Source organism: Zingiber officinale, chromosome 3A (genome assembly GCF_018446385.1).
Source record: "Zingiber officinale cultivar Zhangliang chromosome 3A, Zo_v1.1, whole genome shotgun sequence".
NCBI classification, from domain to species: domain Eukaryota; kingdom Viridiplantae; phylum Streptophyta; class Magnoliopsida; order Zingiberales; family Zingiberaceae; genus Zingiber; species Zingiber officinale.
Genome location: NC_055990.1, coordinates 161,893,243 through 161,911,094, shown reverse-complemented (window position 1 = coordinate 161,911,094; position 17,852 = coordinate 161,893,243). Strand labels below are relative to the sequence as shown.

General features: G+C 35.5%; 2 protein-coding genes across 3 annotated transcripts; one reads left to right on the top strand and one right to left on the bottom strand.

Moving 5' to 3' along the window:
• Nucleotides 1–601: 601 nt before the first annotated feature.
• Nucleotides 602–10,239, top strand: LOC122053170 (signal peptide peptidase-like 4). Its single transcript, XM_042615096.1, has 14 exons — nucleotides 602–887; nucleotides 1,411–1,569; nucleotides 1,671–1,782; nucleotides 2,035–2,154; nucleotides 2,795–2,946; nucleotides 3,038–3,220; nucleotides 3,665–3,699; nucleotides 4,485–4,641; nucleotides 5,328–5,381; nucleotides 7,565–7,657; nucleotides 7,731–7,873; nucleotides 8,435–8,505; nucleotides 9,710–9,793; nucleotides 9,925–10,239. The coding sequence occupies exons 1-14, from the start codon at nucleotides 750–752 to the stop codon at nucleotides 10,023–10,025; spliced, it is 1,602 nt and encodes a 533-aa protein (XP_042471030.1). The 5' UTR covers nucleotides 602–749; the 3' UTR covers nucleotides 10,026–10,239.
• Nucleotides 10,240–11,476: 1,237 nt separating this feature from the next.
• LOC122053169 lies at nucleotides 11,477–17,449 on the bottom strand. 2 transcript variants are annotated; one of them, XM_042615094.1, is made up of 13 exons: nucleotides 17,309–17,449; nucleotides 16,753–16,890; nucleotides 16,150–16,420; nucleotides 15,984–16,058; nucleotides 15,819–15,889; nucleotides 15,618–15,750; nucleotides 15,124–15,220; nucleotides 14,934–15,000; nucleotides 13,957–14,055; nucleotides 13,586–13,675; nucleotides 12,427–12,581; nucleotides 12,049–12,150; nucleotides 11,477–11,835 (listed from the first exon to the last, which is right to left on the bottom strand). In XM_042615094.1, the coding sequence occupies exons 3-13, from the start codon at nucleotides 16,403–16,405 to the stop codon at nucleotides 11,742–11,744; spliced, it is 1,239 nt and encodes a 412-aa protein (XP_042471028.1). In that variant the 5' UTR covers nucleotides 16,406–16,420; nucleotides 16,753–16,890; nucleotides 17,309–17,449; the 3' UTR covers nucleotides 11,477–11,741. The 2 variants fall into 2 exon arrangements, with proteins under 2 accessions (XP_042471028.1, XP_042471029.1); XM_042615095.1 differs by having other exon boundaries at nucleotides 15,831–15,889.
• Between the last annotated feature and the right edge of the window lie 403 nt (nucleotides 17,450–17,852).

Below are 17,852 nucleotides of genomic sequence, written 5' to 3'. Positions count from 1 at the left end.
GAGAGTTCAAAATTACATAAAATTGTATTTATTTAATTCTTTTAATTATATTAATATATTTAAATATTATTTTTATTTTATTAAGAGTGATGATTTTTAAATATGAATAAATATTTTATTTGTTTTAAAATTATTAATTTAGTAATTAGACTATTACAATCAGAGTTGACCCTGTAAATTTCCGGGATAAAATAAAAAGGATAAGGTACGGTAAAAAGCTGAATTAAATATGTATTTATTAAATAGATAATATTTATATTAAATAAGCAATATGGAAAATAAACAAAGTAATAGATTTATTAAGAATTTAATACATATTTTTAACAGTTTTAATTGATTTATTAACCGTAGATTGGGATCTGGAGGAAAAAAAAAAAGAGAAAGGAAAATAAAATTGCTAAAAAAATAGTTTTTAGTTGAATTTTGAAAACAACCTCGTAACCGTCGTTATAATAAATCGGTGGCAAAAAAGGGAAAGGAAAACAGTTGGTCGAAAAACAGTTAAAAAAATTCAAAATTACGAGCCGACCTCAGGGTAAATTGACCTTATTGGAAAAGAGTACCGACACCGTACACCGCCATGATGAAGTGATAGAGAAGGATGACATCAGACGGCACTCGACCAATTGAGTGGTCACCGAGTCAGGTCGTGGTGTGCGGGAAGCACGGCGACGCTTTCACCCACCAGATCCGCCTCTCCTCTTCCGCCAATCCTTCCTCCTCTTCTTCCAATTCTTCGCCTCCTCTTGATGGATCCGAGGAGGTGTGGTTGGTCGGCGGTGCTGCTGTTGCTGCTAGCTACTGCTTGCTTCGTCCATGGCGGCGACATCGTGCACGAGGACGACGAGGCCCCCAAGCTCCCCGGATGCGCCAACAACTTCGTTCTGGTAAAAACGTCTCTCGGTGATTCTTTTACCGTTGGCTCGAACGCTCTCGATTTGTTTTGCTGGTCAGGTTTGATTTTCGGAAGCTGGCGGCAGAATTTGTTTCCGTTTCGCTAGTCCTTGTTCTTAGTCCTGTGTTTCTCAAAAAATGTTTACTCTGTAATCACACGGGGACGGTAGTCGACCTTTTCTTGACTTCGTTTTTTTCCTTGATGAAAGAAAATTCTGTCTTTGCTTGGTTTTCATCGAGAAAATCGTACTGGTTACTTTCTAGGGTTTGCCGTGGGGCTTCTTGGTACACCTCCTCGTGTAAAACCTCGTCGATCTCTACTACACGGCGTACCAGGTTTTCGTTTGGGCGTGGTTCGTGCCATTTGTTATTTGTAATTAGGATTTGTTCATTCCCACTGTCACTTTGTTAGTAACTAATCAGATATATATTCTTCGTACCTTTTGAGTTTCGCCTCTGAATTTATTTTTTATTTTTAGATTTTTTTGCCTTGCTTAGTATCCTGCATCTTGCCAGGTGAAAGTGCAAACTTGGATTAACAATACAGAAGATGACGAATTTGTTGGTGTTGGAGCTCGATTTGGCCCCACAATAGTTTCAAAAGAGAAACATGCCAACCGAACTCGCCTTACTCTTTCAGATCCTTCTGATTGCTGCACTCCACCTAAGAAAAAGGTTTTCCTTTTGTTATTGGGTATAGTCCTCATTATGTCTTCAATAAACTCTTGTGCCCTGTCCATCGTGTGGCTAATGTTTCAAAAGTCGATTTTTTTTAGCTTGCTGGAGATGTACTACTAGTGCATCGAGGCAAATGCAAATTCACAACAAAGGCAAAGGTCGCAGAAGCTGCTGGTGCATCTGCCATCCTCATTATTAATAACCATAAAGGTTTGTATTTTTTTTATTTTAAAAGCAAAAACTTGATTGTAATATTAATTATGTTTGTCATATGGAGAGTAATACTCTACTCCAGATATTGAAGTCAACACAATGCGAGTTCCATTTTATTTTCCATATTTACTTTGTACAAAAAGATGCTTTCTGGAATCTCTTGATTTGTGTGCATCTACAAGACATGGATTCATAAGCTTGTGAATTTTTATCCCTTGTTTGCTTCAGTACAGTCTTGTTTGTTTTCAGAGTTATACAAGATGGTCTGTGATAGGAATGAAACCGGTTTGAACATAAGTATTCCTGCTGTTATGCTGCCACAAGATGCAGGTGCCAGCTTGGAGACTAGTCTTCAACATGGTTCCTCAGGTAGCTTTCCTTTTCAGTACAAATTAAAAATTGACATATGACATACTCTCCTAGCACCTAACTTGAAATGAAGTTTAATGGGTAGTTTCAAATTCTAGTGCAGGCTGAATCATCTGTGCTATAAAATGAGATTGTCTTAGTGGTGATATGTAAGGCTCTATTGTCTTGATTCCATATGTGGTATCCAGCAACTTGGATAACTTTTTCACTGTGCCTTTTGTCAATTTTGGTCAGCGGTACATTCTAGGCTTGTTTGAGTTTATCTTCCTAGTATTGTAAATCATTATTGTTTTTCCTCAGATCAAGATACAAAATTTAGTTTAACTTTATCATGATGTTGAAGCTTTAGTAGTGGTTTATGACTGCTTACATAGGTTCTCTAAATGTCCTTGGGCAAATTGTGTTATGCGCTCAGGACTTCGTTGGGAGACAAAAATATGAAGGATTATGTAGCAGTAGATATCATTTTGTTTGGAATACTCCTTTCACAGGGACATTCACTTTTTGTTGTTTAGTTCTTCTAGCAATACATAATTGCATATTTGACTATTTGTTATGATATTTACTCTGTGACTTTTGATTATGGATATTCTACTTGACCTCTACCACAAAGATTTTCTAATTGTTCGATTTCCTCTAGTTGCTGTGCAGCTATATTCTCCAGATCGGCCACTGGTTGATACAGCAGAAGTTTTTCTGTGGCTTATGGCAATTGGGACTATCTTGTGTGCATCATATTGGTCTGCATGGAGTGCTAGAGAAGCATTAATGGAGCATGAGAAGTTATTGAAGGTTTTAATTTATTTTATGCTTATTGAGAGTGTTTATTTTTTTTTTTTTAGAGTTGAACTTGTCATAGTATTGGATGGAATAATGATTGTAGGATGCCCCAGAGGAGTTAACAAAGATGGAAACTACAGGATCCAATGGCATAGTGGACATCAACACAACATCAGCAGTTTTGTTTGTTGTGATTGCTTCATGCTTTCTAATCTTACTTTACAAACTCATGTCGTTTTGGTTCGTCGAGCTTTTGGTGGTTCTGTTTTGCATTGGTGGTGTAGAGGTGCTACTCATTACCTTTTTCTTTCTGCACCCTTCTGCTTATAATTGTTGCTTTTGATGAATACAATTTTTCAGAAATCATTCTTTTTTATTTTGTTGCCATTCTAAAAGCCATAAGTTTAACCTGAAGCTTCTAGTGTATATACTACACAGTGTTTGTTCATTACCTAAATAATTAGATGCTCAAGGCTGAAGGCATTCTTGCCTAGGAGTAAATTTCTTGAATTTGGTCTTTTATTTTTCAAGAGTTCACAAAATTTCCACATTACGCCTTGTTGTTATATTTTTGTTTAATATCTGGAAGGGGCAATACTGTAATAGGTTATTTACTGGTTTGGTTGTGTATGGGTGTAAAAGAGTACAACATTTATTTATTGGATGTACTGAATTTTCTTTTCTTACTTTTGTATCAAAATGCTAATCAAAATAACTTGTTCTGCTTCAGGGGTTACAAACATGCTTGGTATCTTTGTTATCACGGTATGCTAGCACTTTATGTTTTCTTTGTGTCATTTAATGCTCAAATATTATTTTACTTACAAGTTATACCAACTATTTGGTTTATTTACTAAGTTATTAGACCTGTGTATGTTTTTTAAACCTTCTTGTGCATAACCTAAGATTGTCTTATCTTTCTTTTTTTCAGTGTCATCTTTCCTTGATAACCAACTGCTCTCGCTTCTACTTCCAACCAAATTCTGCCTCTTTCTACTGATGTGTACTTGAGGGCTCTCATAACTATCTTTTTTTTAAAAAAAATGGCATCCAGACTTAAAAAGCAACAGGGAGGAAAAAAGTGATATTTCCAAGGAAGAAAAGGCTAGGAAAATTTTAATTTTGTGGTTTTTGACATTACATTTATGTCATATATACCAGTATAAAGCAAGATAAGAAATTTTGTCCGTCTAGATTTTTCAATTTGTAATGAGACATCTCTAATTTCATGCAGTATTCAATTACTTTTTTAAATACAACTTATATAGAAAGCAATGCATTTCTGTTCATGAGGTAGCATTGATACCTCCTAGACTAAATACTGACTCAGTTACTTAACAACCAACCTCATTCAACCAATAACAACTAAATTGTAAAGATCAATGAGTCTACTATGACTTTACAAGGACTCATATATCTAACATAATGTGTCTAAAAGTTGCACAGCATCATTGGAAGTTTTATTTCATGTTGCAAGTTTCAGTTTCAGTTCCCACTAACATCATTTTCCACTCTGAATAGCTGTTGATTATGGTATATTGATTTTCCAGATGGTTCAAACGTGCTGGAGAATCTTTCATTAAAGTGCCCTTCTTTGGAGCCGTCTCCTACCTTACCTTAGCTGTCTCTCCATTCTGCATTGTCTTTGCTGTTGTATGGGCTGTCTATCGCCGATTATCCTTTGCATGGATTGGCCAAGATATCCTGGTAGGAAAATAGTATTGTTTTTGTTTATAATTTTTGACAAAAATGATAGATGGAACCATCACACATTAATCACTTTGATCTTTATTTCTCTATTTGAGTTTATTTCAAGTCATCCAACAAAAATGCTCACCTATTTGTCAACTAATAAAAATTGATGCGGCAGTGTTACATAGCATCACATACCTGAATGCTCTTCCATAACTTTGATTTTAGATCCATGTGATCCGCTTAAGTTGTGAATTATACATATGAAAGAAAACTGGTTGATGAGGATCTAAATAAGTAACTATTTTAGACTTGTCAATACAACACTTTGGTTATGTATAAAGATATTCATGCAGCTTAGTATGCTTGTTATGTACATTTTTTCTGCTCTCAATTTGCTGGAGTGTGTCTGTTAATCAATTTTCTTGAGAGACAAGAATTCAAGAAATAATGTGATTGTAAAAGTAAATAGGATAGGAGAAATAATTCACCAAAAGTCTCTTCCATTAATTATTCTAGATTGGTCCAAACTGTTAATATAATTTGTATTTTAGTAGTACAAGTTTCCTGGTTGCTTGTGGTGATTGTAGATATAATCTTCAGGGAGCACTGTCAAATATTTCATTAGCATGCTTGATTACCTTATTAATGTATTTTCACTGCCATGTATGTAAGCCTAATTCTCTAATTTTATCAACCAGGGAATTGCTTTGATTATCACAGTTCTCCAAATTGTACGAGTACCTAACCTCAAGGTTGGTTTTTCCTTTTTTGTGCTTGAAAAGGTTCTTTATTTTAGTTTAAATATGATTTTGGCTTTTGTCACATTTGGAAACTGTTTTAGACTCTACTAAAAAAAATATGATTCTTGGGTATGTGCAAGTAAAATCAATTTTGCACAGAATATTGCTTCATTTGCAATTACTGTTATGTCTCACATCACATCTGGTGCACACCATTTAGATTCTAATGCTTGACTTTAGGCTGATATTAACTCAGTCAGTGTAAACTTCAAGAATATAATTCATACGTCCATTTCCAGACTGCTACTTCTTTAATTTAACTTCGATATGAAGCCAAATTTTAGGTCTCTTCTATATACTATGACCCTTTGGGTACATTTTACTGGAATTTCATGATAACTCTTGTTATGCATGTTTGGGTAACATGATCCCTCAGTAAGAATGTATTGGGGTTGCAAGGTTGCAAACATAGTCCCACATTAAAAACACATGGGAAAGATCATGGGTTTATAAGCGAAAGATATCTCCATTGGCATGAGGCTTTTTGGGTAGAGCCCAAGAGCAAAACCATAAGGGTTTAGGCCCAAAGTGGACAATTTCATACCATTGTGGAGATATCTAAATTCTTTTCGATCCTACAATTGGTATCAGAGCTCGGACTACCAAAAGGTTTAACCACCGACTGTGCACAAGAGCTATGGTTTGATTGAGCCATGTGGGTACAATATTGACCTCGAACAAAGAAGTGGGGGCTCCTATGTTCGGATCAAGAGGACCAGACATCAGACAGGAAGTCCTAATTGCGACTAGGCAAGGAAGTCGTAGTAGGCCAGGTGGACCGAGGGGCAGGAAGACTTGGTGGGTCGAGGATCGGACGTGGGAAGCCTGTGGTCCTTTGTTTGAGGGGAGATTATTAGGGTTGCAAGGTTGCAAACATAGTCCCACATTGAAAACAGAAAGATATCTCTATTGGCATTAGGCCTTTTGGGTAGAGCCCAAGAGCAAAACCATGAGGGTTTAGACCAAAAGTGGACAATTTCGTACCATTGTGGAGATATCTAAATTCTTTTCGATCCTAGAATGATTATAAATGCAAGTTACTCAACATGTCTTCTTTAGCACTCTTCTCATTCCATAGTCTTTCAGCATCAAAATATGAGCTACCTCAAAGATGATACCTTTCAAGCAAAGGAACCATGGGGACAATATATAAGAAATCAAACTTTCACCTTAGAGTTGGTATTAATTTGGTGAATTGAAATCCGTTAATTTGCCATAAAATATACCTTTAACATGATTGGAAACCTGGTTGTACCAAATGATAGGTGGTACTACTTAGGAGATTCATGTAGGCTTCAACAATGAAAAAAAAAAGTAACTCATGTGATAATCATGCACGATGGCTTTTTGATCCACAATTCAACTGATATGTAATAAGTGAAACTCGTTTTCCATGAAATAGATATAATAGATCAGAGATAGCTACCAATGCTTGCAGGAACTGTAGTGTGTTTAAAAAAAAAATGAAAATTATTACCTCTCCTGGCCGGTGGCTATACTTTTGCAAGTTTCATCACTTTAAAAATGTTTGATCTCACATTCAAAGTTTCAAGCAGTTTGGCAATCCTGCAATTTGCTATCGTTCTTGTGCACGTAGTAGTCCTAAATCAGTAGAACTAAAATTAGTGATGTGTTACACTTTCCATGCTTCCAATGCCCATCTTTTTCATGAGGCTATGTGGTTTTCTATGACAACATTTGCTGATTCATTTGCATAAGGTAAAGCAATATAGTAAGCACAGTTCTTTTGACAGAACTGGATAAGAACCGAGGAATCTGAACATGCAGTTAGTCCTTTGAATGATTGTTCTTGTGCTCAATCTAATCTTACACAAAAGAAGGTTGTTTCTTAACAATCAAGAACTGGCTTTCTTGCAATTCTCTTTTAACTGGTGCAATCTTGGCATTCCATTTCAAGATTCCTTTTCTAGCTATACTTGTTTAACTCTCAATTATATGTATATTTTACAATTCAGTTAGCAGCCATGGATAGTAGAGTTTCTTTTACTAATTGGATTCAAGTATGATTCTCTGTGTACCTTATAAGTGAATGCACTGATGCAATTTCTCATGAATGTGTTCTTTCTAGACTAATTGGTCTTCTAGAAAATCATGTTTGGTTTTTTGAAAATCAGGTGGGAACTGTGCTTCTCAGTTGTGCCTTCTTGTATGACATCTTTTGGGTTTTCATCTCAAAGAGGTGGTTTCATGAAAGTGTCATGATCGTGGTACGTAGTATTCTTTTCCCTTTTTGAATGTGATCGATGGTTTGGAAGTTAATGTTTTCACGCTTTCATCTAGGTTGCTCGAGGGGATAGGACCGCTGAGGATGGCGTACCTATGCTACTTAAGATACCCCGCCTGTTTGATCCATGGGGTGGATATAGCATTATTGGTTTTGGTGATATCCTTTTACCTGGGTTGATAATTGCCTTTTCATTAAGGTTAAAATCTCTTTCATTTCTTCTCAAATACCTTTATCTTATCACCATTGTATAATGTTTATTTTGCTGATAAGTTCCTCAAAATGCAGTCTAAGATGTTGATTTTTTGTGCTAATCTGATAATTAGAAATCTACATTAGATAAAGTTTATTTTTGGTGGTACTATTTCATAGTATTTATAACCTACTCTGATGCAGTCATGCAGAGGTGGAAGATTTTAACCGAGAGCTTGTATATTAAGTACAGATGAAACTCTTGTTGGATAAATTGTTGTTAGTCACTGTTCTCTATATTAAATTTCTGCATAACTCCTTGTTTGCCTTATGCTTCAGATGTGTCTAACTCCTTTGTATCTCGAATTTGACTTCTTTAATTGGTCCTTTTGTCTTGCTCCATAGGTTGTTTCTTCCTTCTCATTAGTTTCCACCGTGATGTTTTTATACATTCTGTTTGAGATGTCGGTCTTTTGCTAGCTATCTCCTTAGCCTAAAGTGACTAAGCTAAGTTATCAAACGTGCTAACAAGCTTGTTAAGAGCCTTTTTTTTCTGTACTGTGGATAGGTATGATTGGGCAGCAAAGAAAAGCTTACGATCTGGTTACTTCTTGTGGTCTATGGTGGCTTATGGCTCTGGTAAGACTTCCTGGCAGTATCCAGTATGAGCATGCTATATCGGTAGTAGACTAGTAGTTTTCTTCTTGAGAGTGTTTAACTTGCTTTATTTTATCTCAATAGTTTTTAACTTCCTTTTCTAGTTTTGTTTCTGATATAAAACTCACTTATCATCTCGGTGCAACCCTTTGCCTCAAGTTTGCAGAACGCTGAAGCAGAGTAGTCCTCTTTCAATTTTTCTCTGGTCTCTCAAAATTGATGATACACTTTTACTTTCTCCTCGAGTTAAAGTGTCATTATAACTTTCATCATAAATTTAGCTAGTCCATCTTTCATCTAACTTGCAGGACATAGAAGCAGAGTAGTCCTCTAATTTTTCTGTGCTCTCAAAGTTCATGATGTAGTATGTCAAATCGTTGTTTGAGAGCATGAATATAATCAGAAGAACTAGACTAATACATAGGGTATGACTTTATGTCCTTCTGAGTTCTCTAGGTCCATTGGTCAGTTTTGGCCGAAATCGACTGATGGATCTAGAGAGTTCGGAATGATATGGAACCAAGTTATATGTGTTTGTCTAGTTCTCCTTATTATATTCATACTCTCAAACATCAATTTGACAAGCTATATTGAGAACAGTGATTTTTTAACACGAATTATTTTTTTCGGACACGTTTGTGTTCAAAAAATCAATGCTCTTAATTTAGTATGTTAAATTGATGCTTGAGGATATGTATATAATCAGACGAACTAGATTAACACATAGGAGTTGGTTCCATATCATTTCGAGCTCTCTAAGTCCTCAACAGGTTTCGATCAAAATCGGTTGATGGACCTAGCAAGCTTGGAATGACATAGAACCAGCTCTTATGTGTTCGTCTAATTCTTCTGATTATACTCATGCCCTCAAACATCAATTTGACATAATATATTAAGAGCAGTGAACTCAAATCGGTCTTTTTTTTAACGGTCTATTTAAAAAATAATGATAGCCCCAATTGATTGCTACTGGGGTAAATATGGAGGGGTAAAATGGATATGGGATATGTGATTTGGTCATTTGAAACTTGGGTACGTGATTTAGATATTTGAAAAACTTACTTACGCGGTTCGATAATTTGCCGAACCAAGAATTGGTGAAGGACAAATATTGAAATCTGTATTTTTTTTTTCCTTTCCTTTCTTAAAGGTAGACACTAACGTATTCTTTGTTACTTTTGATCAGGTCTTCTTATCACATACGTGGCCTTGAATTTAATGGACGGTCATGGCCAACCGGCATTGCTGTACATTGTGCCTTTCACGTTGGGTGAGATAAACTCCTTTTTCTTCATAACTGAAAATTATACAAGCAAGCTCACAACAACTATCAACTAACCGTAAATTGACCATTCTACTGTCTTGATTTAATTTGTCCCTCAAATTGGTATTGCCGTGCAGGCACATTCTTGGCCCTCGGGCACAAAAGGGGAGAACTCCGAAACTTGTGGACGCAAGGTGAGCCACCAAGAGTTTGCCCACATATTCAACCTGCCCAGTAGAACAAAATACTAATTGCAGGTATATATATTACTCGCCTAGTTTCTAGTTCTACTGTTGTACAAGTTTATGAGCTGTAATGCCTCAAACAGTGTTTGCTGAAATGTAATTTGCTGTAACCGCCAGCACAGTAAGAGGCTTAATTTAACATAGAGCTTTTGTGATGGTGTTAAATGTAATGAAAAAAATGTCTCTTGTCTGCAAATTTTTTGGAAAGAGGAATGGCTCGAAGATAAAGCATCTTATGAGCCTTGTCAATGTATAACAGTTGCTTTAGCATGCCTTTGAACATTTTGTTAATATCAAAATTCCCGTTTATTTTGTTAGGAGGTATTTTTGATATTAATAAAATGTTTAAAAAGGGTGTTTTAGAAATGTTCGACATTGGAGAAATCTTACAAATGCATGGATTTTCAAACAAATATTCTACACTTTAAGAATAGTTGACTGATTGCTTAAATGAGGTGGAATAGGAATTAAATTGAAAAAAAAAATCAACTCTTTGTTTTCACTGTCGATTTAAGGATGTTTCCTTTGAAAATCAAAGGGATATCTGATATTTTAAAAACACAACTTGTTTTAGTGTTGTTGTACATATTCGAAATTATTAAATAATTATAATTATCTTAATATTACTTAAAATTATTTAAATATTAGTTAAATTTGATTCAATTAACTTAAAATTAGCTAACTATATAATAATTTTAATTGAAATTATTATAATATAAATTAATTTATTAAAATTACTTGAAGCAAACACTCCTATAGGAAGTAACTTTGCGATAAAACAATGGTCTAATTGTTTCATATTGAATAATTTTTTCTTTAACTGTTATAATAAATATTAAATAAAAATATTTTCAAAATGAAAAAAGATGTTATAATATTTTTTTATTTTTTTTACAAAAACCTTCTGAGGTGCTTTGATTTTCAAAAGTTTGTATTAAATTTATCAAGCCATTAAAAGTTATACTTTTACTGCTATAATCTTCCAAAATAAAATTTTAAATTTAGAGAATAAAAGTGTGTACAACTAAGTAAAACATCTATTAAATGAAATTAACTGATAGATCGAATTAGAAAATTTGATTAATTCAGAAATTTATTTTTTAAAAAGAATATTAATTTTTTTATTTAGTTTTGTTTTTAAAATTCATAAATCAAACAGTTGATGATTCCACTGCTCAATATTAATCATAAATATCATCAATCTGTTGATAATATTTATGTCATCAGGAGCAATCGATCGTTGAGCTAATTTTATATCGATTCAATTTATTTAATTTTGATGGTAAAATGGGGCAGGTTCAATTCGTTAAACAAAAAATTCTATTTAATCAATTTCAATTTGTTTCTATCAGTTTAATTTTGAATCTACTTTAATCTTAAAAAAAAAAAAAAATCTGCTGCACCATTTAATTTTTTTAGTTTGTAATCAATTCACACCAGAGAATCAAATGGAAACCTCCTTTTTCCTGTACGTTCAAGTATATTACACAAAACACCACAAAAAATACATTTTTTAAAAAAAATAGAAAGACGCTATTGAGAGATTACAATATATGCCAGGAAAACACAGAAGAAGGAAGTTGATTCTTTGCAAACTTTTGTTATGGAGACGAGAGGAACTTTCCCACCTCGAGGTAGATGCGCACACCATAAACCAAAGATCATCAGAGTTCATTCAGACAGCTTGCTCCAGTTGTTGATGTTTTTCCTTAATTCCAAGCATGGTCGACCTCTGGAAGTCGATAGTCATCCGGTTTAAGAGCCACAGCGAAATCTAGTAATGTCGGTGCTCTCTCAAGGATCCTGAAATCGACTCGTAAGGATGGCGTATCAATTTGTGTAGAACACAATCTCTATCAAGTGATTATAAAACCTTTCTTTGAACAAAATGATTAGTTTTAATGAGATAGAAAAGGAAATCTTGAGTAGGGTCCAGAACTATAGTTCAAGATCTTAATCAGCAAAAGGCAAACTAAATAATGAATTGCACTCGAATTGATTAATATATGTAGGCACCTGTGTTGATTGTAGAGGTCCTGATTTATGCGAACCTTGTTGGCTGCATCTTTCGGAATTTTCTCGTATAGATATTTCATAGGACCCCAGGGAGGAGGATTCCTGCAATAAAAGTAGCAAAATACTGCATGTAAGCAGTGATTTACTTTGGGTATTCTGAGGAAAATGTGTTGCTATACCAAGTATCGACCTTGGTTTCTTACACTAGCTTTTTGCTACAAAGAAAAGAGTTTGTTTCGCCTAACTGAAACTGTTTGTTTTCATCAAAAAACTTAAGGTATTCCTCAGAAGAAAATATACAAAAGTCTCTTTATTATCAAAGAAAAGGAAACAGAAAAAGGAATATGATTAATTGTAAATAAATGCTAGGTGCATCACCTTGATATAGGGGGCATTGCATTGAATGCATCAGATGCCCTTTTGCTTTGGCTGATAGATTCTTCAGCAGCTTGGAGAGCTGCGACTGCCATCCTATGCGATTTTTCTGTGTTACCCTCATCAAGAATAACACCATGGTAATAATAAGCAGCCGCCTGTCCATGTAAGAAAAGACATAAATAAAGAGACAGCAAATTGTTTACTTAGTTTGGAGATGAACACCATCACAAATATAAAGCCTCACTAATTTCCGGAGTCTAAAATTCATTATTGAATTGTTAAAGAAAAAGCAATCGGTACCAAGAACTTGTGAGTCGCATGCCAGTTGAGGAATAAGTATTGGATTTAGGACTCCCTAACTGATTCAACTGAAAAGCATAATGATAAATTTACCATTTAAACTAGCCTGTTCAAAGCACATACAAGATTGAAGTAATAGAAGGTATTCTAGATTCAGACTATCAAACTGACTTCCCTTTGCAAAGCAGAACCTATTTCATAATCACTCCCATCAATTTTATGTTTTTCCTTCACATTACAATATTGCCATGATAATCCATGGATGATATGTGTAGAGAAAGGGCTCATAACTAGCCCTAACTATAATACTATAATTTTTGCACATAATGATATAAGAGCATGGGGTAAAGACCAGTGTGGTGAGACCTTTCTTTTTTTTGTACTAGATTCTTATAGCTAATGTGTTAAAGTTGATAGGTTAGCCACTTGTCCTAAAAGCTCGAACTATTAGACCACCTCCTCCGTGTTGGCCCTGGGACGGGGTTGGTGGGGGCTTTGAGAGCGAGCGCGGTCGCCTTTTGCCAACTTCAAACTATTAGACCAATTTTATATTTATATATTGGACTATCGCACTTGTGCTGTGGGACTAATGAGTGTGAAGCTTTTTTCCAACTATTCCTGCCTCCTTACTCATTTGGATTGTATTTTCTCTCATCCTTACCCTTGAAAAACAAGATAGGCATTTCACCCTAAGGCCATACAAGTACTTCCTGCATTTTAACATATACCATCTCTTTATGAGTAACATAACCATCTCGATATTCTCATGTTCAGAAATGTATAGATGTCATCCTTACTAAATCATACCTTCATGTGCATTCTACACCTGGAAAATAGTTATGGGAATCAAATGACTAACCTTTGCTTCATCATGCTTCCATTTGATAAATAGTTGATGTTTTCCTCCCCAACCTTCAGCTAATGTGTACTTTGTGATGCTATCCTCCGCCTAAAGTACGATAAAAAAAGTTTCTAAGAAAGCAACTAAAGCACCATATGAATTATGAATCACAAATATAGAAGTACATAACATTAATAATCAATATTTTCTATTACCCTAGTTTGGGTTCAATGATGGGAAGTTGTGTGATAATTAGCAGGTTTAGAGAAACATGATGAGTGAATTGATGTGCATGAGTTCCATCTTTTTCTTTAAAAAATAAATATAAAACAATAAGAATCAATTCACTTTTGCCTAACATGTGCAAAAGGATTAGAGTGCTGTACTACCTGATGCCAGCACTTGACCATTTCGCATGCTAGCCTCCTTTTGACAGCCAATGTAGCTTTGGGACTATCCATTGCCATCCCGAGTTGAATATCCACACTCTACCACAAGAATGGGAATGGGAGAAAGACTAATTAAGGAGTGAAAACTAAACAACAAACTCAATATACAGTAATGATGGAAGTGAAATCTTATGCTAACGTACAAATCTTGCATGTTACCATATTGGGCAACTAAAAAGGGTAATTCTGAAATTAATATAAAAATAAACATAATCTTTCAATGATTATATATGTTGCCTTGTGATAAGAGTCGGATGCTTTCAATCATGAATGCAAAAAACTTAATGGCACCATTACCATAATTTGTTCCCCTATCAGATTTAGTTTATCCATTCAGCTGGTAGATTAGTGCTCAAGTCCAAGACAGCTATAAAATTTAGTGAGATAGAAAGACCTAATCCATGTATTCAAAATGCTTAAGATACTACACAACGCAGAAAACTAAAAATTCTGCTTAGCCATGTTTAGGCACTTATATTTGCAGCATGTGATTCTAGAAGCTTGACGTTCCCGTGTACCATGCTTATTTATCTGTTTCGTCATATTTCATGATGAAGGTATTATTATTTCAGTTTCAGTTTTCTCAAGTGCAACTTTTCTAAATCTGATAAACAAATAGAATTCAAACATTTCATTCTGTACATCTAAATGATTCTGAGCACCTTTGAAGTTTAAACTTGACCTGCAAATACCACTCTGTAGAATTCTACCCCTCCTGATTGCATTGTTAGATCTTATGAGATGCAGGATTGATAAAAAAAAAATGTAGTGTTGCAATAAAGAAAATCAGTACTAAGATTATGCTACACAAAGGGAGATCAAGAACAAGTTTGTCTCAGGAAAGAGACATAGCTCAAGCTTAAAAGTACAGCTACATAAAGGGAAAATTTTTCAACAGTTGAATGAACTTTGAGTACCTGACCCAATGCTTGCATAAGAAGAGAGTGGAGCACTCCTTCGGCGAGATCAACAGGAAGATTCACCCTACCGACAGTAAAAATGAAAAGGTCATAACATGAATATCTCAATATTATCTGAAAGATAACATGGCAAGTAATGAATAAGTCAATATCTAAGCTTTATGGAAAGAAAAAATGGAATACTGACCTTAGATCAGGAGGAAGTTGAGGAAGAACATGTTGAATGGCACAATCCAGATAACCTGCTGCCTTCAAGAATATATCAATTGCACTTCTCCTACTCTCTGTAAAAGAGTAGTAAAAAGTGAAGAATGGCAATTTAGTAATAATTAGATTGAAGCATCTGCTGAAAATAGTAAATGACATGAAAAAAATGGTAAGGTAAATATAGTCAAGATGAAAGAAACGCTTTTAGAGAAAAAGGCTTCGAGTGAATGTAGAGGTTAATTATACAAGTAATACCAATAAAAAGAATTAAATAAACATTTGGAAAATACACCATAAATGCAACGAAATTCCCACTTTTTGAATCATGTTCGTTGTTATGACACATCACTAAGTTTGCAGTAAAGAAAATTAACATCTCAAAGAAAATATCTAATGGATTCCTTGATCAAAGATGTATTTGGTGAGCATAGAAGATACTCTGTATTAGCTCCACAATTTTGTTATAATGTATACCTTCAGAAACTTTTGGATTACTATCACTAGATGTTTTAGGAAGAAGCAAGGAGTTGGCTTCAGAAAAGCACAGCATGGCCATCAAGTGCAGAACTGAGAGAACCTCATACCAGGCATTTGCAATTTTTGTTTCCTGCAAAAGAATCAATGGTCATTTCTGCTTCTTCCAACCCTATGGTGCTAAAAGATGGTGTAACTGACATATAGAACCACCTCAGCATCATCCTCCTGGTTAGTCCATACAAAGTGAATGCTGTCTACTAGCTGGCTTCCTGTAAATTTCACAAGCATGTCAAAAGTTGAAAACAAAGATGACATGAATGTTGAAAACAAGAAAATTAACAGAAGAAAACTGAACAATATTACCATCTTTCACTAAACCAAGAAGGACTGGTAAGTAGTCTTCAAGAGCCTGCCGAAGATCAGGCAAACTAGAACCACCTGCATGCACAAAAAGATTAGATTAGTATTCTGACTGCTCAATTTACACAAATATGATAAAAAAAAATCTAAACAATCTTAAATTTCTGACCATGCTGCGTTGCTGTTTTCCTCTTGGGCTTCACCACAATGGGTGCCTCTTGAGCAGCCATAACTACAATTCTGGTTCTCAAGGCAGACAGACGTTGGGTTAAACACCACGGCAAGATATCACCCAGTGACTGAAACAAATCCACGCTTTTGGGGACTCGCAACCCAGGCACAAAGACTGCCACCTCCCCCACATTCCCTGACCTTTTTCTGCTTCCAGTATCTGAATCGTTTTGTTTTGAAGGCAGGCATCCCATATTTGAATCTTAGTTCTAGCAAATGAAAATTGGGTCAACTATTAGCGCCAAACAGTCGCTAAAGAATGAACTGATCCTAAATCTTTTGGGAGGCAACCAGTCACTCTTTAAGGACAACAATGAAATTATTGAAGGAAACTTCTCCCTCGATCGTCTAGGACAACACGACAAATCACTGAAATAATTTGTGAGAGATTTGCCAACAACATATTAGATGAATAGATTTTCATGCATGCATGAAGACGAATGGCTCCACAAGGAAGTGCTGGAACGTGGCATCGAAATCTTGACGTCAACCAAACTGGGAAATATTAATAAATGCCAACTAAAAAGTTACAGTAACTCACGGGTATTGAATCATTAGTCTGATACTTCATACTTGGCCCAATCTCATAAGTCCATCTACAACTACGCAATCAAACAAGGCGATTCTTGTATCCACCTTTCTTTGCCAACCAGAAGTTAATTGACGCGTTTCTTGATATCTGCGCGACAGGTAGCACGTCAGTCCGCAGACGACATAACAAAAGGGAGAGAAAGGCAAGCTAATCCAGCGACAAAAGGAGATTCCTTTTAGTTTGTCCCGGTGCGAGAGCCTCACATTCCCACTCGAACAACTGAACCAAACGTCAAAACAAAGAAGAGAACTATCGGCGGAGAGCAAAGAAACTCATAGAGATGGCTTCGTAGAAAGAGTTATAGCTCGAGTAAAGTAACAGTGAACTCAAAGAAACATTCGGAAGAACGAATTCGTCGTCGAAATTGTCAAAAAAGACGGAAAAGTTGGGACTTGGAGACGATCCGAGCTATGACAATTCTTTCAAAAGCAAGCCACAAACTTCGAGCATTCAGTAAGTGGAAGTCACAAGCAGAGGAAGCGAATGACAAAAGAAAAAATGTTACTTCGCAGTCACGGGATTCAGATCTCATCGCTCTGCTACGCCTCGGTGGAAGAAGTAAACAAGATCGAGATCCGGACCAGCGCCACGAGATCCACCCGGCGTGCGACCATGGATTCGTGGGAATAGGAGATCCCCCTCGAGAACAGCGCACTCTTCCACTCCTTTCAAACCAACCAGAGGGGAAGAACCCTAGAATTCGAGGAGAAATCCTGGCAGGAATGTGGGCAAGGGAGAGGAATGGTCAGGAGCAAGAGCAGAAGGGCAGCAAAGGCGGTCGATGAGAGGTATTCTACGCGCGGCGCTGAAGGGCGGCTTGGCTTGGATCCCAAGAAAACGATTCCATGTATACAATGATATATGCGCATCATTCCTGTGGACGACGTAGATACATACTAGTTTTTATATTTAAAATATATTATTTAAAATATATAATTTAAGATAAAAAAATAAGATGGGATATTTTGATTTCTTCATAAGAGAACTCAATTATCGGCCTATCGTATTTTGATCATAATTAGTTACGATTTTCTTATAATTATTTTTCT